Here is a 22,412-nt window from a genome sequence, read left to right as displayed (position 1 = left end):
GTCTCAAAGTGTTCAGCAACTTTACCAGAAATCCAGAAAATATTCTCTCGATCAAACTCTAACTTCATTTCAGTGTTCACTGTCCAGTATTTAAAACAGTGTAAAAGTGTAAAACTGCACAAAACAGTCTGTCCTTTCGCTTCCGCTGGTAGAACAGAAGACAGCTCGAGAATACATCCTGAACCAATGCCAAAGAGAAAGACAAAGATTACTCTGAAAGAGAAAGAGATCCTAATGCAAAAATCTCAACACAGTATATCTGATCACAGCTCGGCCATACTTCAGTTTAGTCTGTCCCTTTCTGTCACCCATCACAGGGCTTGACAAAATCCCATCAGGGTGCATTTCTGCACTTACTTTGGCTTTCATTCAAAAATGCCATGAGTGCAATAAATGAGAATTGAATTCTGTAAAAAAAAAAAAAAGGGCCTTTGTAACTTAATTTCACCTTTGAACTTAATTGCACCTTTGAGGGGTAGATGAGGTCACAGTTGTGCGTCTAAGAGTGTGATCTCTGTAGACTGTCCACGCAGAGACTGAATGTGTGCATCAGATCTGTCTCTGTGAAACTGCCTGAACATGCAAGACCTCTTGTGTTCAGCAGAGGACAGCAGAGACCGGTTGTGTTTGTGCTTTGAGAACATCTGCACACAATATTACAGCAGATCTCTTTAAACCCTCAAAGCTTTTGAGACGTAAGACATGCATAAGAGCTGTTCTCAACAAAGTGGCTTCTGTTAATGAACAGATCGTGCTGATGTTCACTTCATCACAGGAGTCGAGACATACGATACAGCTGAAGACCCCAGAGCATCACACACATCACTTACATTTACTTTACATTCATTATAATCCATTACTAAATAAAAAAAAAACAATCTATAATTTAGATTTCAAGTAAAAATCAGGTACGCTTTAGACTACTTTTTAAATTACTTTTACATTCTTTTTTATTATTTCACTGAAGGTCACAAACAATACTGTACAATATAATTTTTTTTTTTTCAATCTAAGTGCCTAAATAATTTCAAAGTCAAAGGTGAAGAGTGCAGTTTTAACAAACGATTAGTACCGCCCTAAACTCACACCATATTTGCCGTCCAGTGTTTTGAAAGTTAGACTATTCACAAAGTCAACCTTGATGTGACCCTGTATGTTAAACTGGGGTACGAGTATTTAATGCCCCAGGACTTACACCCGTCTCCTCCTGCATGGATATATCAGGATGGTGACCATTTATCCCCGGGCACATGCTTTATTAAAATACACACAAATAAAATATAGCAGGAAATGTAATGCAAAAACACACCAAACAGCAAGAAAAACTTTTTTTGTTGTTTTACTATTTTATTTTATTGATTCTTTTCTACTTTTTTTTTCAAGCCACAATTTCATATTAGTCACTACTATGTTAGATCACCTTCCTCTGCCACCGACAGCAGTCAGCTACTGAAAAGACCAAACCAGACCCCGTCCCCACCTCTCCCCTCTCACTGGATAACATTTATGAATTCACACACTTCTGATGAAAAAAACTAAACAAAAAACAAAACAAAAGTGCGTGTCCAAAGTAGTGAATTTATGAGCAGCTGTCACCTTGTCACTGTTTGGGAATACTTTATGCTTATTTCACAGTGTCAGTATTTCTTCACAAAATATTCATTTTAAGACATCAGAGCACACACACACACACACACACACACACAACAATACTATTGCCCTGACCCCAGTACACAGTAAGGTCGTCCTAAAATTGTGCAGGGAGCGATGGAGAGCAGGTTCACGGTTTGATCTCTCCTTAGAAACACAACATCTCTATTTCTATCTGTACAACATTCAAAACACACATTTTGTTCATTTTTTAGTTTTTTTTCTTTTCTTTTTTTTCTTCCATAAAACAAAAAGAACAATGATAATAATAATTATGAGCAGAAGAGCTTGATTTCATTTCATCAGCATCAAAGTAACATCATAGAAATCAAAGTAACTTCTGAAAAGGCCTCGGAGCTAGATAGTACGTAACTTTCAGTGGTGCATACGTTAAAGAGAAAAGGGGGGAGATGTGACAGCACACATGAATGATGGAATGACACTCGTTATATGGAAATGACCCCTACAAAACAGAGGATCAGATACAGAGACGTACAGAGCGGTTTACCAAAGAATACAAAGTGAAACAGTAGGGGTTAAGTGCTTTTGGTGAGCTTACAAAATACTTGAGGAAGTGCTCAGGACAGAAGGCACAGTGGCTTGACTGTTATCTCAAAGGAACACCACATCAGGGGTTAACCGAAAACGTAAGATACTCTACACATGAAACAAGGACACAATAACACACGTATTAAGGCCAGCCTCTGTCAATCACCAGACAAAGGTACCGCCTCCTCTCTGTCTAACGATAAAAATGAGATGACCCGATGGAAATGATTTCACAGAGATGGACGAGGAAACTAGATCATTATTTGTGAGATGTGCTAATTTCACATCAAAAATGCGACACGATTACATCAAATCAAATTTGGCAAGCAGATCAGTCAGACTGACAGTGCTGATACTGGGACATGTCTTGGACACGTTTCTGCATCAGCTTATACATATATTAGCAATCACTGAAGTTTCAAGATCATCAGGCAAGCTTTAACATTGATTGTGTGTCCGAACGATTGTTTTTGTTGATACATAAACGCATAAACGCAATCTGCAGCATTGTGAAGAAATGGTTTGGGGAAAAAACAACAACGTTTGGTCTGCATTTAAAGGTGAAAAGAAAGGAAAAGAACTTTGCACAGTGCTATAAAGACATTCTGAAGCAGTCTTCTTTCATAATTATTATAATACTTATTACTATTCTCCATATCCTTTCCATTAACAATTCTTAAAAGGAAAACAACTTTTTTTCTCTCTCTCTTTTTGATCTCTCATCTTACAAAAGCTACATATGTTCTACTGGGATGTCTGAATTTGTTAGTGTGTGTGTGTGTTTATCTTTTTTTAGCTTTCAATATGTCTACTCACGTCTAAAAAACAAAATAAAGCAGCTTACTGAATGTTTTAATAGAGACCCACTTTCCACCCTGTCCCGGGTGGTTTGAGAATCTGAGATATTGTAGGAATATGAAGGATATATTGCAGAGTCTCCATTTTCTAGATTGGGATTAATTTCCAATCCTCAAATTACTCTTTCCATAGTATCTGTGGTCTGGATTTCACCCAGAAATCCTGGTTGGTGGTATCTGCAACATAAACACTTCCATAGGGCCCTTGTCAGTTGGCCAGATGTTCCCACATGTGGTGCTCTGGGCTCATTCATTGTTTCATTCACAGCTGACATAGTCACACAAACTGCCACCATGTTGTCACAGAACACTCTAGCACAACTACACATATATACTGTATATATTCACTGTAACTATATTCCTGTGTTACTGAATCTGCTAAAAACCTTTTACATCAACAGGCACTGAAAGAAATAGCATATAGAAGAGGCAGAATCTCTGTATGATATAATATCTGAAGAAGACCCGTCTGAGCAGACTGGCAGTGTGTGGATATCTGGTAATATACTCTTTACTTTGTCCTGTTCTGTTAGAGGTGATTCACAAGTACCGTTCAGTTATCACAGCATTCTGTTCAGAGTCTGGCAGGTGCATGGTAAGAAGTGTGCCCACTCCTTTGGTTTGCTGAAGACGTGCAGGCAGATCAAGTTCACGTGGAAGTAGGATGTCCATCTCTCTCAGTATTAATACTGTATATCGTAGCGATTAAGAACAGTGTCTCTTTTTTGCTTTTCCAGCTCCCCAGATTGACATTCCAGATCCCCGTTGAGATGAAAGCAAGATTCACAGGAGCAAGGAAATTGTAAATTAAATTCAACTTGGCAATTGTGTTCACTGACGAGAAGACAGGAACAAGAGAACAGTGTTCAAGAAGGCCCCGAGACAGGCAGGCTTGGACTGGCATACAATACTGGATATCTCTGTGTGACTAAGAGTCTGTGTGTGTGTGTGTAGAGGTAATTGATCACTACCCAAGGGGGGCTCGGAGGATATATTAAGAGGAATGTTTGATTTTTAAATACTTTTGCAGGTTATCTGTTTAGATACTGTACAGTATGTTAGCATAGCGAATGGTATGCCCTTGGTCTGAATTCCCAGATGAAAAACCAGCATATGTTGGTTAGGTATGTTTTGAAGCACGGCAGCTGGTTTGAGCTGGTTTATACTAGTCCCAAGCAGGAGCTAGTTGCTTTGGACAAGCAAATGACCAGCTTAAATCAGCTCAAACTATCTGCCATACCAACCCACAAAAGCTGTTTTTTTTTTTGTTCAATTGTTTTTTTTCTAATAGGGTTGTACAAGGGACCCTGGACAACTATTTCCCAAATATGTCTAAACTAGTGTTGTCAAAAGTTCCGTCTTCGTTACCAATCAGGACTGAGATTTTAAAAACATCCATTTCCCGTTAACATTTGAGAGCTACTGAGCTGATTCTTGAGCAGTGCTGATTGGCCATTGTGTTCAGTGATGATCTTTGTAGCCAATCACAGTCATATCTGTTGAGCGTGTGAACTCAATGGCCAAGAATTGGCTCAACAGTGCTCAAATGTTAGGGGGAAATTGATTCTAAGTCAGTACTGTCTAGTTAGTACTTTTGACAACACTAGTCCAAACTCATCCAGGGTTCTTGTCTAATGTTAATTCCCCAAGACGCCTTCCTCCTCCTTGGGCAGATCCTCAGCAGCGAGGTCTGATGAAACAGACCCACCTCTTCTGCTCTGATTCTGGGGTACACTTCCAAAGCTCCCATTTCCTTCCAGGTCATCCTCCTCCTCATCGACTTCCTCATCTTCCTCGTCCAGCTCCTCTCTCATTTTAAGTCCCTTCTCACAGACATGTCCCACAGTTCCAGGGGTCAGTTCAAAACTATCCTCTGTGTCCATGTTCTCTGGGCTGACTCCATTCTCAGCTCTTGACTTTGACGAGACCCAATCCTCAGGAGATGTTACTCCGTCCTCTGCACCGAGGAACTTCCACAGAGCCAGCGGATCGCAGTCTGACCTGGTCAAAGTTATTTTTGGAGAATGATTGGCGGATGAGAGAGAGGCTCCTCTCTTGCGACGAGACTTGCTGGTGTGATTGACCTGAAGGTGCATGGCCATAAGCTCAACAGAAGAGGTCCGGAAGGGACAGAAGACACATTGATTGAGGATGTCATTCCCTCCTTTAGAGATACCTGATGGTCCACCTACAGAACTACTCACTTCATCTTGTAAAGGGCGCCGGGATAGGTCCAGAGGTTCAAAGCCTCCTTCCTGGGACCCATTGGACAGCATCCCCCCATGGTAACCATTCGCTGACATCATGCGGCTTGTAGTAAGGGGTTTCCGTCGAGACACTTTAGGCATTTTCGGAGGTGGCACCTCTCCAATCCAACTTGGTTCTAGACCGCCGGCAAATAGTGTACCCATCATCCCAGACAGACTGAGATACTGACTCTCCACATCTCCCTCTCTGTGACGTCCAGATACAGTAGTGCCCTCCTTCTTCTCTGGCGGGCTTGCAGCCCATGACTGACTGTGCCTTGAAGAAGGAGCCCCTCCAGGAACCCTCCCAAAAGAAGACTGGGACATGGAGGAGTGACGGCGCTTTTTCACGCCATCATGAGGACAGCCAGTCAGAGTGGGGAGGCTCGGTGATGGGGAATTAGTGGTGGTTGACATAGCGTTCCTCTGCTCACGATGATGACGCTGAAGGTGGTACTTGAGAGAGCCAGACTGGGTGCCAGCATAATCACAGTGTGGGCATTTGTATGGTCTCTCACCTAAAACAAGGAAAAAAGCACTCTTGTTCAGCTGATTGAAAACTAAAGTGTTATTTTAATAACATAAAGTTATATATGAATAACAATGTTTCATTAGGAAGGCTCCTGTGGTGAAGCAAAAAAAAAAAAAAATCTGTGTGGAAAGACTTTATGCAGTTACATACAGTAATAGATAGAGGGCAGTGCCTGTCATCATATGCAACATCAGGTGTAGTCCCCAGAGCATTACTGTTAAATTAGGACATTCCATCTCTCATCAACTGTGAGAACACTGCCTCTTTTTTTTTTTCGTAGGGGACATTTTGTGGATGAACCTGATAGGCAGCAATTAGTTTCAATCAAGATAAATCAAGAAATTGATCATACAGGGGTGTGAAATTTAATGAATAAAAAAAAAATATTTTGTTAAATTTAAATAATAATAATATGAATAATAATAATAGTAGTAGTAATAGTAGTAACCACAAGAACAGTCATCCTCATTTCTGTGAGATTTTTTACAGCAAAAATGCTTTATCCAATGGACACATAATGTAAGACATCTAAGTAAAATAAAATTGCAAAAGCGGAGAATATTTTAACATTAAATTGATAAAAATATAAAAACTATTTTTTACAGTATTGTTAGTATGTGTAGTATAGTGTTATCCAAACATCATATCAAACTAACATTAGGAATAATTTTGATTTCGTACCATTGTTATACAGTAAGATCACTATAAAAATAATGTTGCTGTAGATTAATATTAAATCTAATATTATAATCTTCATTTCTGTTTTATAGGGTTAGGGCAGGGGTTCGCAGTTCTTTCATCCCTCAGCAATGGCTCCCTATCACATGGGTGTAGAATATGCTGGGGACGGGGGACCTAAACCCTTCCCCTGCACATTTTTCAGGTAAGTGTGTTCACATAGTGGTTTTCAAGGGCCAGTGTGAATAAATCTATATTTAAATTAAAAGAGACAAGGTAGCCACATAATTTTGAATAAGTTGTTTTCATATGCAAAATGATGTGAACATTTTTAGCACTAAACACCCTAAACCTCATCTCAAGCGTTGTATGTTTCATTAATACTCGATGGCGGAGGGTGCATGAAACTCAGTAAAGTACACCCTGGTGTGCACATGCCACTGGGTTGAGAATCACAGTTCTACTATTCACGTTAGCCTTACCTGTGTGTACACGAAGGTGTACTTTAAGGTGATGGGAAGACCGGAAGGCTTTACCACAGTAGGGGCAATCCTTTGTCCCTGTTCCCCGAACACGCTCCCTTGGAGATGAAGTGGAAGAGGGTGACCCCCTTAGACCATTCTGACCTTGAAATGAGATAGCATATAATGAATAAAAACAATTGCTTTGAAATATAATCTGAGTCTTTACTGTTTCTAACAACAGGCCTGCCTTCCTGAAACACAGGGAGGAAAGATTCCAAAACTAACAACAATGAAATAAAACAAAAATAGCCCTCAAATTCAATCAGCTTCCTGCAGTGCAATAGCCTATGAAGGATTGTAACAGATAATAAATATTGCACTTATAAAATCAGATGTTTTTGATTATGCTGGTTGATCCTTACCAGAAAGATGTGATATGACAGAATGGAAGCTCCCAGCTGTCCCGACTCCTGATGGCTTTCCCTCCTGCCTTCCTTCATTGTCACTAGCTCTTTGTCCTCCTCCTACTCCACCTGTTGCCTGAGCTCCACTCACTCTGTTTATAATGTCCTCTTCCCTGGACATGCCCCCTCGGGGACTTTGACCTTTCTGTGGTTTCTTGACATGGACACGGGAATGAGCAACCACCTGCTGAAGGCTTCTGAACAGCTTGCCGCAATCTGGACACTCCCAAGGTGGACTAGATCCCTCCAATTCCTCTCTAGAACCCAACCCACCCAGGTAGGCCCTCATCTGCTTGGCTTCCCCAGAGACTGTGCCTCGTGAGGAAGGAAGCTCATGGTGTGAATGAGATCGCTGCTGCTGTTGGTTGTGCTGTGCTGCTACCAGACTGCGAGCAACCAGCTGCCACATGGCTGCCTGGTCCGCTCCGTCTGCTGCCTCACCTCCCCGTCCTCCACCATTACCCATTTCTGCAACCTGTGCCACTGCCTGAAGGCGCTCCATGCAACTTCCATTGCTGTTGTCTTTGGGTAAGCCCAAATAACCCAATATAGAGGATTTGCTTGAGCCTGCACTGGCATTTGACCTTTCTGTGCGACTTCCTGAACCACCACCACTGGTCATACTGCGAGCCAGGAGCAAGTTAGAATACAGGGCCCCCAACACTTGTGTGCTTGCAGGACCTTTGGATTGCTCATTTCCAGCTGGCCCCAGATTTCCCAATCCAGCTTTGAGGCCCAGTTTGTTGAGATGCACCTTCATATGATTCTTTAGGAACCAGGGTTCCTTGAAGCCACGGCCACAAACCTGGCACTTGTGATCCAATGAGTCCTTGTGCTTCCGCATGTGACCCTTCAAAAACCAGGACTGAGTAAAACGCTGCCCACATGTCTCGCATTTGAAAGCTGGAACAACTGGTATTTGTGAGGGAGGAGTCTCAGCTGGTGCTGTTATAGGGGGAGAAGGGAAAACTGTTTCAGTGGTAGGATCCTCCGGTGGGTGGCTCTCCTGCAGATGGGCAGCCAGGCTTTCCTCCTGACTGGCTGAGAAGGGACACATTGTACATTTGTAGGGGTTGTGGAGGATCCGCACATGACGAGCCAACTCTGAAGCTGTACGGAACTTACCCTTACAGGCATGACACCGGAAGGACGAAGCAGCTGTGGGTGGTGTGATGTCTTCCAAGTGGGCTTGGCTGAGTGGAGAGAAGGAGGTTGAGATTGGTGCTTCCTCTGTTAGAGGTGGAGTCAGGGCTGTGGTTCCTTCAAAAAGGAACTGAGGGCTGCTTGCAGTTTGAAGAGGTTCCTCTGGAACCATGTCTTCATCTATACTCTTTTGTAATGACCCAGATAATGGACTCAGTTTCAGACCAGGCTCTCTGTTGTTGAGATTGTGGATTACACTGTTGCCCACATGGTTCTGCTGCAGTTTAGCATGTGTGGTTCGGTAGGGAGCTGAAGCTCGACGCTCCCTGTCTAAACTGTGTGCTCGAGCATGCAGAGACAAAATACTCTGGAAGCGGAACCTCTTTCCACACACATGGCATGGGAACCTTAGGCCAGGCCCAGAGCTTGTTCCTCCTGGGACAGCCATGCCTTCATTGTTGAAAAGCTGAAGATCCAACTCATCATCACAGGTGGTACTTTGACCAGAGGAGATTGCCTGTTCCAGAGCTCCAAAACCAGGAAAAGGTGTTAATGGTGTGGCTGGGGGGCTGCTGTCTGATGAGGAACTACCAAGCTCCAATTCACCAGGAAACAGCGTCACCGCTGGGGTGGGTGAAGGGGGTATCGACAGCTCCTCATCTTCCTCTTCATCTTGGAGGCTGGCCTCTGGAAGGGGACAAGGTGAGACTGGGGCATAGAGTTCAGTTTGAGGGCTAGAAGGGGTAGATTGAGGACTCTGGGGTAGGAATTGGGGACTGTGGTCCAGGGACGGCATGGAGGGAGGAAACAATGGGGGCTCAAAGGAAAGAGCCAGCATACTCTCTGGTGGGGAATCCATACTCTGAGTGAGAAAAAAATGTATAAGTGTGATTAGATTTAGATTAGATATATAGACAGACAGACAGACAGACAAATAGATAAATCACTCACTGTTGATGTGTCTATGCCATGTTTCACTTCCTTGACTTAAAGAGGGTGTGTTCTGAAGGTGGCAATCTGTCTGACCACCTCCAACAGTCTCCTGTCAAGTACAACACAGAATAAAAAATAAATAATTGTACACACATTTGTTCCTGTATATGGGTCTAAGGGCAGAGCAGGACATGGACTGTCCCAAACAGGATGGGTGCGAGATGTTTGGACTTCCCCACACACCCTTCCTGCCAATACACTTACAGTAGCTGCTTAAATGAGAACACAAATACACACATACACATTTTAAAGTCCAGACATATAGATATATCTGCTCTAACCCCCACCAATATCTCAATACCAAAGATACTCATATAAGCACACACACCCTAACACACAGTGCACTGATAGAAGTGAACAATTACATAAAGCCACAGATGCATAGCTTGCCTGAAGTCTGCAGCGGACAGGCCCAGATACACACACACAAAAACACCTGCTTCTTTCATAAATAAGAGAAATTAATTTCATTGATGATTACAGAAAGACAATCTGCTAAACATCTGTGAGGGTGTCTGAATGCCTGGATATGTGTCACTATGCTTGTGTACGTGTGGGTTTTTTTCTTCATGTATTTACCTCTGCGAACAGACTGAACTGTATGTCCATGTCTGAGTTGGGATTTATGAACACAATCAAGTGTTTGCTTGTGTATTAGTGTGTGTTTGTGACTGTGTGTGAAAGTATGTGTATCTGTGACATAAGACTTGTACGAAATGGTGGCTAACAGAGCCAGTTGACATTTTAGCTCAGCCGTGACTCACAACAATATCACACTATATCAATCATACTGCCCCCCTCCATTTGTCTTTCTTTCTTTCTTTCTTTCTTTCCTAATCCCACCATTATTGTCCTCCTTTTTCCTTCCTTCTGTCTTTTCACTTCCATAGATTGTGATTCCACCCCCTGCACTTTTTCTCTTTTCACCCTCATTCCCTCCTCCCTCTGTTCTTGACTGATTTTCTTTCATTCTATCATTCTCTCTCTCTCTGTCTCTCTGCAGCGGTGCCAGTTGGCACAGTGCCAGGGAATGCTGATATCAGCTGGTAGATTGGGGCCTGCCAACATGGCGAAGAGAAAAGAAAAGAGAGGAGAGAGACAGACAGGCGAGAAAGAGAGAATGGGGGGGGGGGTGTCAGTGAAGAAAAAAAACATAAATGAAGAACACAAATACGTTCTGAATGAGCATATTTGATGAGTAAATCTGTCGAGAAAGGGGACAGAGTGTTCTGCTCTGCATTGGAGGATCTTGTGGTCTGTTTGGTCTGCTGGCATTATTATCATATGAATATCGTCATGGCAATGCACTGTTCCGCCTTGACAGACACGTTCATGTCTGACCAACCCTGTCACGCCAATAAAGCTTCTCCAAATTTGGATAGATGGAGAGAGTGATAAGGTGCTAGACAGAGGGGGGAGGGGAGAGATGAAGGCAGGAGAGCGATAAAGCAGCATGCACAAATAATGCACACACACACACACACAGACACACACACATACACTCAATATGGCACCTAGTCACTAGATGATTCATGCATGCTAAACACCTTTGTCTGAATGGCCACATGCTACACTCCCTGTACAAACACACACACACAAATACACACTCGCACATTTTGTGCCTTCTTGGGGCACATGCATCGGCTATTTAACTAACGGTTTTGTATGTAATGGAATGAATATCATATAAACAAAAACAATTGAAAAGAGAAATAGACTGCTGTCGTTTGAATGAACTGCATGTAATGTAGCCGCTATTAAAATGATTTGATGTATCTCGTGCTTATATTTTTGGACTTTTGCTAATTAGAAATGTCCACACTAAAGTTTGCAACATCTATAGGATTTTAATTGAGGTCAAATGATATTTCATTTTCTAAGTATCACTAATTGGTTTTACTGAATGTTTACGACAGAAGAATTTCACAAGAACCCATTTACAGTCCGTAGTATGCACACCTTAACTTGCTCTGAAAAACCACTCGTGAAACAACTGAACAAGCACTTGAGTCATCTTTGATAAAACAGATATTTTTCTCTCAGCGGTTCGTATTCTTTAGCCTCGAGCACCTGAAATAACGTCTCCTGCGTTCGGTGCGAGGACACACTGGGTCTCCAACAGTGAAGCCATGTAACATATCTAAAGACTAAGAAGAGATCATTCGTACTTACTGAAAGACTCGAGGCTCGTGGCCTTGAAAATATAACATGAGTGGCTTTATCGCAGACTGTTCTTTGATGTGGAGAGAGCGAGAGAAAGAGAGCGATATCTTTAAATCGTGAGAAAGACTAAGATAAAAACCGATTGCTCAGTATGTGATGTGTGTGAGGCTTGAACTGCACTTTACCTCTCTTGTATCTCTGAGTAGGATTTCTAAGGTCAGTGTGTGTATGATTCTGGATTGTTGCAGTCATACAACAAATCCCCAAAGACAAAATTCATTTCCTGTTTCTAACCTTGGCCTGAACTTTATCTCTCACAGAACCCAGCTCCCACACACAGCGACTCAAGCGTGTGCAAAGTTCACCTTCCCTTCAACATGTTCTTTTGGGTTGAAATTCCAAGTCATCCTAAACCTTCACCTGATCTCCTCGATTTATTTTCCTCCGAGAGACTTGCGGACAGTTTGAAGGTTCGGTTCAAAGATGCTGAAGAGAGGAAAAGCGAGTTCAAAACATCACAATCTCACACATTATCTCCTTAAGAGAGCATGAAGCAAGGATATCAGCCCTGAAATGATTCTGCTTTAGAAGAACTAAACCTACTGTCAAATCTGAAGGCTTCACCGGTAAACTTCAGTGGTCAAGTTCACCTTCAAGTTCTAGCTTACTGTAAAAATAGTTTTGAGACTGAATTTCATTCTTCTGCTGAACACAGAAGATATTTTAAAGAGTGTTGATAAACAAACAGCTGATGTTCTGATTGATTCCATTCAAAACATAGCAAGGCCATCTGCTTGGTTCTACAAGATCTTCTTTTATGTTCCACAATAGACAGACACTCAGACAGTTGTTGAACAAATTTTTTTGGGGGTGGACTACAGATTAGTTTTATTATACCTGGTATAGATAACCATCTCAGGTGATCCAATAACGTTAAATGCAGGTGTGTACAGCATCCAAAATGTGTTTGATCTGATGACTACAACCACATTCGAGCACACTGCATGTGTGGTGTGAACATTAATACACCTGGAAAACCCAAACATATATGCATCAGACTTCACAGAACAACAATGACATGTCTGGCATCATCTATAGTCAGTGACATATAGTGATACATATATAAGATTGAAATTAAAAAGTAGCCTATGTTTGAGAGCAGGAGCATTCCATTGTTCCCCTTTATTTGATCAACTTACAGTAAGAGCCTGACACATATATGAGGCATAATCACGTAGTAATGATCTGACCTGTCAAAACTGATGTTGGATCACCTGAGATGGATGATAACAGGTGTAAACAGGGTCTGAGTCAAGAGAGCATGAGCTCTGATTCAGGTGAAATCAACTCTTGAATGACCTAAAGAAGTGATCAATTTCAATCAGAATTCATTTTCTTTTTTCTTTCCCACGAACAGCCCACCTCTGACCTCCACCAATGAATCGAGCTGTAAGGTGTGCGGAGTGTGAAACAAGTGCACAAAGGCAGTGTGCTTTGCTAGAAAGTCTAGCTTCAGGCATCTGAACAGAGAGAGGAACTCAAACTGACAATGCTGATCTATGTCTGCATGAACTTGGCAGTGATTATTACAATGTAGTATGTAAAAAATGTATTGTCACATCATATAAAATTATGTTTTATATGCTAGCCTGTAAATGAACAGGCTTTACGGACATCACAAATCTAATGAGATTAAATAAACACAATTGCATCCTGTTAAACCATTCAAAAGCAGTAGTCAAATCAGGTAAAATTACATGCAACTGGCATAATTTTTACGTTTTTTTATAATGATGGATAACATACAGAGGTCCTGCTTTATATATGAGGTGGCCTTTACGACTATGCACATTTAAATTAATCATTTGATACAATGCACTTACGAATTTACATTATTATAAAAAAAAAAAAAATGCATGCAATTTCATCTGTAATTAAATTACGTATACCTTACTCCTTAACCCAATGACATGTCCCTGACCTTACCTGTATCCCACTACAATAGCAGCCGAAGTGTTTTGGGTAACACTTTATTTTAAGATGTCCTTTCTACACGCATGGTCCATGTACTTGCTATTATAGTAACAATTAATCATGCATAATTCCTTGAAAGTAACCCTAAACCAAACTCTAATCCTAACCCTAAACATTTAGTACATTTTAGTGCATTAAAACTCAGTAATTAATTGTATAATTGTACTGTTACAAGGACACCTTAAAGTGTAACCTTGTTTTGCGATACAACTTGACCACAACAGGTAACTGAGCAGGAACATCTCTGCTCTGTCAAACTGTCTCGTCAGTTCAGGGGCTGGTCTCACTCCGTCACCCGTCTATAGAGCCCAAATCTGTGCCAGCGCTAAATAATCAACATCAATGGCGCCTTATACAATTTCCATATATAGCTTTATATATATGTGTGTGTGTGTGTGTGTGTGTCTAAAGTTTCTTGGCAGGATGCATTTGCAGGACATCAGATGAGCACCGGTGCAGAGGAACTGTGATAAAAACGCACAACCATTTCCAGTCGCCTTCTCTCGCGCGGCCATCTCAATTAAAAAGCCACATTAATGAAATAAATAAATGCTCACAAACAAACGCGTGCACGACGCGTCCTCCCGCGAACGCTGGCATTAAACCCGTGCATAAAATCGCGATTTACAGACGCAACGGCGTCGTTTTTACCCAAACCGAGACAGAAATGTAGGGTTTAGGACGGGATGTTGTGCGCTCCATTTTCTTCCTGATTTCTTTCGACAAAAGATAAAGGGAGGGGAAAGGACACGCGATCAGGGCGCAGCTGAAGAGTGCCATCGTGGGGTTTCATCTCCAATCCACTACCAATCTCACCCCTCTCTAGGCAAATCACCAAACTTGACGTGTTTAGGGCCTTTTGTAAAACTAGCAGCTGCAGGTTTAAACAGCGTTTGCGAGCGCGCATCTGTGAGGTGACGTTAGGACATCCAGAGCGCGTGCAAATTTACCAGTTTTTTTGTGTAAACATGCAAGGAAAGCTTTCCAGTGTGCTATAAATATGCTGCTTTTGAACAGCTGTTTCCCCCAGAATGTCCGATCCAGCAGGACCTGTCTGCGTCCCACAAACACTGAGTTCACACACGCGGGTTTAACTGCAACAGGACTAAAGAAAGATTCTCTTAAACTATAAAACTTTACAATACTGAAACACAGGAGAATGAACAGCTGCTTCTCGCACTGGAAAAAATAAAGTTCAAACACCTACAATCAGCTTGTACCTGAGTTCAGTACACTTTTTTCCAACACTTGAGGCTCTGGAAATATTTAAGGGCCTTAAAAAAAGAAAGTTGCATTTTCATGCACGACCCTAGCATCTCTTTCAGGACACACACGCGCGCGCGCGCTATCTCTCTCTCTCTCACACACACACACACACACACACCGGCAACATACACGGCACGAGACAAAAGTGAGGAAGTGTGTATGCGCGAGATCACGTATGATGTGCTCTAACAGAGACACACACCAGACGCCGATCACTGTATCCTGACGCGCGTGTGTGTGTGTGTGCAAAGAAACGCGACGGCTGTTCCGTATCAATGGCTTTTCAGCCTCCCCAAAAAAGTCGTCGTCGGATATTTGTTGTTTCTGAAGGCGACAACAGTCGCTCTTTAAACGTCTAAAACTGTCCGCGCGCGCACACGTTACAGTCGCGAGCAAAGTGCATCAGTAAAATCGTTCAAAAAGCTTAGATTAGGTCAGTTATTTGAGATGAATCGGGTATTTGTGCTGAAAGTAAGGCTGAATGTACTTACGGGAGAGGCGGCGAGGAGATTAATGACAACACACGTCATGATTACGTTTCACTTGAATTAAATACATTACGAGTTAGGGAAAAAATGGAAATCAGGGGTAGTTGTGTACAAGCATACGCCGATGCCCCCTCCCTCCTGCCCTCTCTATCTTCTCCTCCTCCTCTCTTTCCTCACACGTCTCTCTCTCGTTCTCTCTCTCTTTTCTCAAAGATCCATTTATTGTGCGCTCGTGAGTGAGTGAATGAGAGAGAGAGGCGGAGGCTGTAGGTTGCGAATGTAATTATAATCTCGCGGAGGCACCATTTTAAAGCGATCTGTAGATTCGAGAGATGGACTTCTGACACAAATCACGCAGAGCACAAGTTCCTCGCGGCGCTCAGATTTACACTCGGGTCTTTTAAAGATTAGCCTATAGAAACTTTAGTTTTCTACTTTGTTGTCCGTCAGAACTGTAGACTGTAATAAACTAAACTGTAGTTTAGTTGTGATTGTGGAGAAACTCGCGCTCCACGTGGGAGCGGCGCAGGTGCGCGCGCGGTTCAGCTCTACTGTAACGACGAACAACACGAACACAGGACGAGAGCAATGCGTGCTATATACCCTGTCAGACAAACAACGGAAAATACATGCATACACACATTTTCCTTTGAAAAAAAACTAAAAACAACTATACACAATAAATTAATAGCTTGAACTACTAATGGATTTGGAAGATTTTGTTGTAAAACAATACATAATAATAATAACAACAACAACAACAACAATACATATCTAATTATATCTATATTATATATAAATAAACACAAATATTAGATTGGATGAAAAAAAATAATATAATAATAATAATAATTTAGTAAATCAAGAATAAGTTTATAATACTACTACTACTACTAATAATAATAATAATAATTTCTTCATTCTACTTTTGTATATGATATTCAGATTTTTTTCCTCCCAATTTTTTTATAATTGAATAAAAAGGTTGGTTAAACTAATAATTAATTTTAAGCTTTCGGTCATACAAAAACAACAACAGTAATAATAATAATCTCTCCATACTGTGTACAGTATCCAGAGAATGAAATCGTTTGCATGTGAGATTCGGATTCTCTGCGTGCACAGGTGTTTTTATCTGTTCAGATCTTCAGATGTTTTTGGGGATTTGAGAATGATTTTGGAGAGGAATCTGGATGTTAACTCACAAACACCTCTGACTGTTAGCTCACACGAGTGTGTGTGTGTGTGTGTGTGTTGTGTCTGACACAGTCATATCATCACCCGCCCCCAACGCTTTGATTGTCTTGTACGCCGCAGCACAAATGCACCAATTAATATGCAGAGAGTGAGTGAGACGGAGACAAAAAAAAGAAAGAAAGAAAGAAAGGAAAACATGCAGAGGTGGAGGGGGGTGGCAAGGAGAACAGGAAGGAGTGAAAAAAGAGAGATGAAATGACAGATGAAGAGGAGGAAAAGAGAGCGACGTGGGGTGGTCTGATGGGAGATGAAACCTGATAGATGTTAGAGAGAAAAAAAGAAGGAGGGATAGAAGAGGAGAGCAGGGGACCGACGCTGAATCAATACGCACATATTTAGTCAGAGATGGAGGGATCGATTGGTGAGGATGGAGGGAGAATGAGAGGAGAGGGGTTAAAGGGGTGGAGTGATGTGGCATTGGCTGCTGTCTCTTTGTCGCAGTGTCAGGGTATTGATACTGTAATATTGCCATGACAATAGCACTGTGGCGACGGCCATGACGACGCCCGACAGCCGCAGTATACTGAGGGCACTGAGGCAGAGCAGGCCACAGATGCAGACGGGTGATTCTTTATGTGACCATCAGAGAAGGTGCACACAGTTAGATGCATTTTAACAAAAAATCTTTGTCATTTGTAATAAAATAATGGAATTAATTATTTATTATTATTAAATGAGTTATATTTTTGGCTTTTGAAAGCTTTTGATTAAAATGTAATCAAATGTATTAAATTGCACAGAAATCACATATTTTTATTTATTTGCTGATAATATGGTGTTTCCTTGTTTGGATTAATGGATTATCAGTGTGTTTGTTTCAGTTGTGTTCTATGGTTGCCCATACCGCAAAGTTCACCTCCATCACCTGTAAAACCTTTCCCTATTGGAGTAAGTGGTACAGTTCAGCTAGCTTGCCATTATAACCCCATTCTCCAAAGGAGAGAGGGCTCCTGTTCCTCAGTTTAGCTCAGTGAGGGCTCCGGTTCCTGAGTTTAGGGCAGAAAGAGCCCCTGTTTCCCCGTCCAGCCCACAGACGGCTCTCATTTCTGAGTTTAGCCCAGAGAGAGCTCCAGTTACTGAGTTTAGTGAAGAGAGAGCTCCAGTTTCCCCGTCCAGCCCAGAGAGGGCTCCAGTTTCCCCTTCCAGCCCAGAGAGGGCCCCTGTCTCCTCGTCCAGCCACAGAGAGGGCCCCTGTTTCTCCGTCCAGCCCAGAGAGGGCTCCAGTTTCCCTGTCCAGCCCATTGAGGGCTCCTGTTTCTCCGTCCAGCCCAGTGATGGCCCCTGTCTTCCTTTCCAGCCCAGAGAGGGCTCCAGTTTCCCTGTCCAGCCCATTGAGGGCCCCTGTTTCTCCGTCCAGCCCAGTGAGGGCCCCTGTCTCCCCGTCCAGCCACAGAGAGGGCTCCAGTTTCCCCGTCCAGCCCATTGAGGGCCCCTGTTTCTCCGTCCAGCCCAGTGAGGGCCCCTGTCTCCCCGTCCAGCCCAGAGAGGGCTCCAGTTTCCCTGTCCAGCCCATTGAGGGCACCTGTCTCCCCGTCCAGCCCAGAGAGGGCTCCAGTTTCCCTGTCCAGCCCCAGTGAGGGCCCCTGTCTCCCTATCCAGCCCAGAGAGGGCTCCTGTATCCCCATGCAGCCCAGAGAGGGTGCCAGTTTCCCCGTCCAGTCCAGTGAGGGCTCCAGTTTCCCCGTCCAGCCCCAGTGAGGGCCCCTGTCTCCCTATCCAGCCCAGAGAGGGCTCCTGTATCCCCATGCAGCCCAGAGAGGGTGCCAGTTTCCCCGTCCAGCCACAGAGAGGGCTCCAGTTTCCCCGTCCAGCCCCAGTGAGGGCCCCTGTCTTCCTTTCCAGCCCAGAGAGGGCTCCTGTCTCCCCATCCAGCCCAGAGAGGGCTCCTGTATCCCCATGCAGCCCAGAGAGGGTGCCAGTTTCCCCGTCCAGTCCAGTGAGGGCTCCAGTTTCCCCGTCCAGCCCCAGTGAGGGCCCCTGTCTCCCTATCCAGCCCAGAGAGGGCTCCTGTATCCCCATGCAGCCCAGAGAGGGTGCCAGTTTCCCCGTCCAGCCACAGAGAGGGCTCCAGTTTCCCCGTCCAGCCCCAGTGAGGGCCCCTGTCTTCCTTTCCAGCCCAGAGAGGGCTCCTGTCTCCCCATCCAGCCCAAAGAGGGCTCCAGTTTCCCCCGATGAGATAAGTGAGGGCCCCTGTCTCCCCGTCCAGCCACAGAGAGGGCTCCAGTTTCCCTGTCCAGCCCATTGAGGGCACCTGTCTCCCCGTCCAGCCCAGAGAGGGCTCCAGTTTCCCTGTCCAGCCCCAGTGAGGGCCCCTGTCTCCCTATCCAGCCCAGAGAGGGCTCCTGTATCCCCATGCAGCCCAGAGAGGGTGCCAGTTTCCCCGTCCAGTCCAGTGAGGGCTCCAGTTTCCCCGTCCAGCCCCAGTGAGGGCCCCTGTCTCCCTATCCAGCCCAGAGAGGGCTCCTGTATCCCCATGCAGCCCAGAGAGGGTGCCAGTTTCCCCGTCCAGCCACAGAGAGGGCTCCAGTTTCCCCGTCCAGCCCCAGTGAGGGCCCCTGTCTTCCTTTCCAGCCCAGAGAGGGCTCCTGTCTCCCCATCCAGCCCAAAGAGGGCTCCAGTTTCCCCCGATGAGATAAGTGAGGGCCCCTGTCTCCCCGTCTAGCCCGGAGAGGGCCCCTGTCTCCCCGTCCAGCCACAGAGAGGGCTCCAGTTTCCCCGTCCAGCCCCAGTGAGGGCCCCTGTCTTCCTTTCCAGCCCAGAGAAGGCTCCAGTTCCTGAGTTTAATCCAGTGAGAGCCCGTCTCCCCATCCAGCCCAGAGAGGGCTCCTGTATCCCCGTCCAGCCCAGAGAGGGCGCCAGTTTTCCCGTCCAGTCCAGTGAGGGCCCCTGTCTCCCCGTCCAGCCCAGAGAGGGCCCCGGTCTCCCCGTCTAGCCCAGAGAGGGCCCCGGTCTCCCCGTCCAGCCCAGTGAGGGTGTCTGTTTCCCTGTCCAGCCCAGAGAGGGCGCCAGTTTTCCCGTCCAGTCCAGTGAGGGCCCCTGTCTCCCCGTCCAGCCCAGAGAGGGCCCCGGTCTCCTCGTCCAGCCCAGTGAGGGTTTCTGTTTCCCTGTCCAGCCCAGAGAGGGCGCCAGTTTCCACGTCCAGCTCAGAGAGATCTCCTATTTCTGAGTTTAGCCCAGAAAGGGCTCCCATTCTTGGGTTAAGCCTGGAAAGCCCTGAGGATCACAAATGCCCGCCTTCTTGCATGCTCCTTCCTCTTCACCTGGCAGCCCCTCTGCTCGTCCACCACCAGTATGGTGCGAGCTCAGCAGGTGTTCCTTCCTCCATCATCACCATGGTTGGAGAATCCCTTGCCTTCACCTCCGGCCTCTAAGCCCCCGATTTCGCCTCGGCCTGTTGACCCAGGGGCTCCACCATGGTTCCAAGCTCCCTCCTCTCCGCCGTGGTCCATCAGTCCACTGGTTCCACCTTGGTCTGTCGTCGACCATTGGTCGCCTCAGGACTCCACTATTCTAGCTGTGCCTCGTCCCTCCGGCTCTGTCAGGTTCCTCCTTGGTCCTATGTTGCTCCGGCTGATCTGATCAGCCTCTGTCCTCCGGGTCCTCCCCATCACCCTGACTCATGGGCTTTCCGTCACGTGCTCCTCCGCCACCTGCTCTGCCGCCGTTGGTCAGCCCCTAACCCTAACGCCCTGGAGGTTGGGGCAGGATGGGGACAAGGAAGGCCTCCAGGGCCACAGTCTTTACAGACTATGATAATGCCTTTCTACAATTAACATCAGAAACATAATATTTTATGTTTTAATTTCTAAACAAATGTATATTTATAACACCCATACTTTTTACTCTGGTATTAAATGGAGAAACAAAAAGGTTAACACTACTGCAAAAGTGTTGCTATGAAAGCCTATTTCCAGCACATAAGATAAAAAAGTAATGCTTATCTATTTTAATGAAACAAAATAATGATACAAAAAGTTGTATTTCCTTGTAATATACTTTTATTGATGTGACAAAGAAGTCTGAAGTACTGGATGCAGAAAATTACAAGAATAAATTACATTTGGAAGTATATTAGAATAAATCGAATATTACTGCTTTACTGTATTTGTGACAAAATAAATGCAACCATGGCAAGCAGAAGAAAAGGTTTTTTTTATTTTTTTTTAACTTGAAACTTTTGAACGGTAGTGCAGATGTTATATAATAATTCACCTTTTCTGACAATGTAGGGGGAAAAAAGACAGAGAGGCATGACAGGCCAGATTGGAACCTGCTTCTGTGAACACAGCAGTCCTCGTATGGTCATGATCATTTCCCACCGCTCCATGACAAATGATTCTATTATTTAATGTTAATTGGAATGAAGACGTGTTTCAGATAGAACATGTATTTCATAACTCGCTGCATGTGTGAGAGAAGCTGATCTTGTCAGCACATAAGTCAGTGTGAGTGACCGACCGGTGTTTCTCTCTCTCTCTTTATGATGTGCGCTTCCCCTTGCTCGCCCCATCCCTCCTTAATATGATGTAAAAAGCTAATCGCATGCAAATGTCTGTTGTCCCGGTAACACGGCCGAAAAATCCCTTTGATGTTTCACCCAACTCATTCTCTCCACGTTCTCTTTGTTCAGCCGAGTCTCGCTGCCTCGTTTACCCCCCCTCTCTCTCTCTAATCCTCACTCTATCTCTCTCTCTCTCCACCCATTTAAACCCATTCTCTCGCTCTCTTCACATTTCTATCAAGACAAAAAACTTCTCTGCCCTCAGCCATACCTTTCTCACACTCGCTGCGTCTGCTGCCCCCCTCACTCGTCTGTCTCATTCTTTCGCTCTTGTTCTCCCCTCTCTGTGCCTCTCCGTCTGTCCCTCCTTCATTTCCCATCATCTACTGTCTTTGCCCCCTCTCTCTCTCTCTCTTTCTTTCTGTCCTGCACACTCTTTTCATCTCTTTTTTTCTCCTTCTGCTGGTCACTGAGTGGCTGCCATTTTCAGCGTGTCAGTAATATTGTCAAGTGCGTATCCCATAATGCTCTCATATGCACTAAATGTCATCAGGCTCTAAAATGGCTGCGGGGAGAGAAAAAAAAATAGGGGGTAACGACTTGATTCTGTTCATTTAATATCCCCACAAAGACAATTAAAGAAAGTCAAAAAGGAGCATGCAATTTAAAGCGTTCAAGGATGTAAACATGAATAGATGATGAGGCGTATAAAGACAGCTTGTTTCTCTGGCACACGCTCCTGTTTACAATCAAAACTATGAATCCCGCCAAGGTATTTCTGGTTTGGGAGCGAGCTGGATCGCACACGCCCCGCTGCGGAGAGTATTTTGGGCCTGACTGTGGGTTACAGTGCATTCCTCCCACACTCGCTCAGGTTTGGGGTCCTACACTCTTCTCTAAGTGGTCTGTCTGTCTCAGAAATGGGGTTTGTCCTCTGAACTACTTAATTATTGAAGAAACAGCAACTTCCCATTTCTACTAACGCAGCACAGCTCAGATGCTCAGAGACGGCTCTTCTGTGGTTCTCAGCTGTGTTTTATTTCTCAGTTATTCTCTCTCACGTTTGTGTCCTGTCTAATCTGAGCGGAGTGTGAAACGCTGTCAAGATCTCTCTGGAAGCTCTTGTT

General features: G+C 44.4%; 1 protein-coding gene across 1 annotated transcript; it reads right to left on the bottom strand.

Moving 5' to 3' along the window:
* Nucleotides 1–988: 988 nt before the first annotated feature.
* LOC127961045 (zinc finger protein 219) lies at nucleotides 989–15,728 on the bottom strand. The gene is made up of 5 exons (XM_052559973.1): nucleotides 15,531–15,728; nucleotides 9,535–9,625; nucleotides 7,399–9,445; nucleotides 6,995–7,138; nucleotides 989–5,820 (listed from the first exon to the last, which is right to left on the bottom strand). Exons 3-5 carry the CDS (start codon nucleotides 9,440–9,442, stop codon nucleotides 4,694–4,696), a joined length of 3,315 nt encoding a protein of 1,104 aa, XP_052415933.1. The 5' UTR covers nucleotides 9,443–9,445; nucleotides 9,535–9,625; nucleotides 15,531–15,728; the 3' UTR covers nucleotides 989–4,693.
* Nucleotides 15,729–22,412: the final 6,684 nt, after the last annotated feature.

Source organism: Carassius gibelio, chromosome B7, assembly GCF_023724105.1.
Source record: "Carassius gibelio isolate Cgi1373 ecotype wild population from Czech Republic chromosome B7, carGib1.2-hapl.c, whole genome shotgun sequence".
Lineage (NCBI taxonomy): Eukaryota > Metazoa > Chordata > Actinopteri > Cypriniformes > Cyprinidae > Carassius > Carassius gibelio.
The sequence above is the reverse complement of the archived record's forward strand: the minus strand, read 5'-3'. Positions and strand labels throughout refer to the sequence as shown.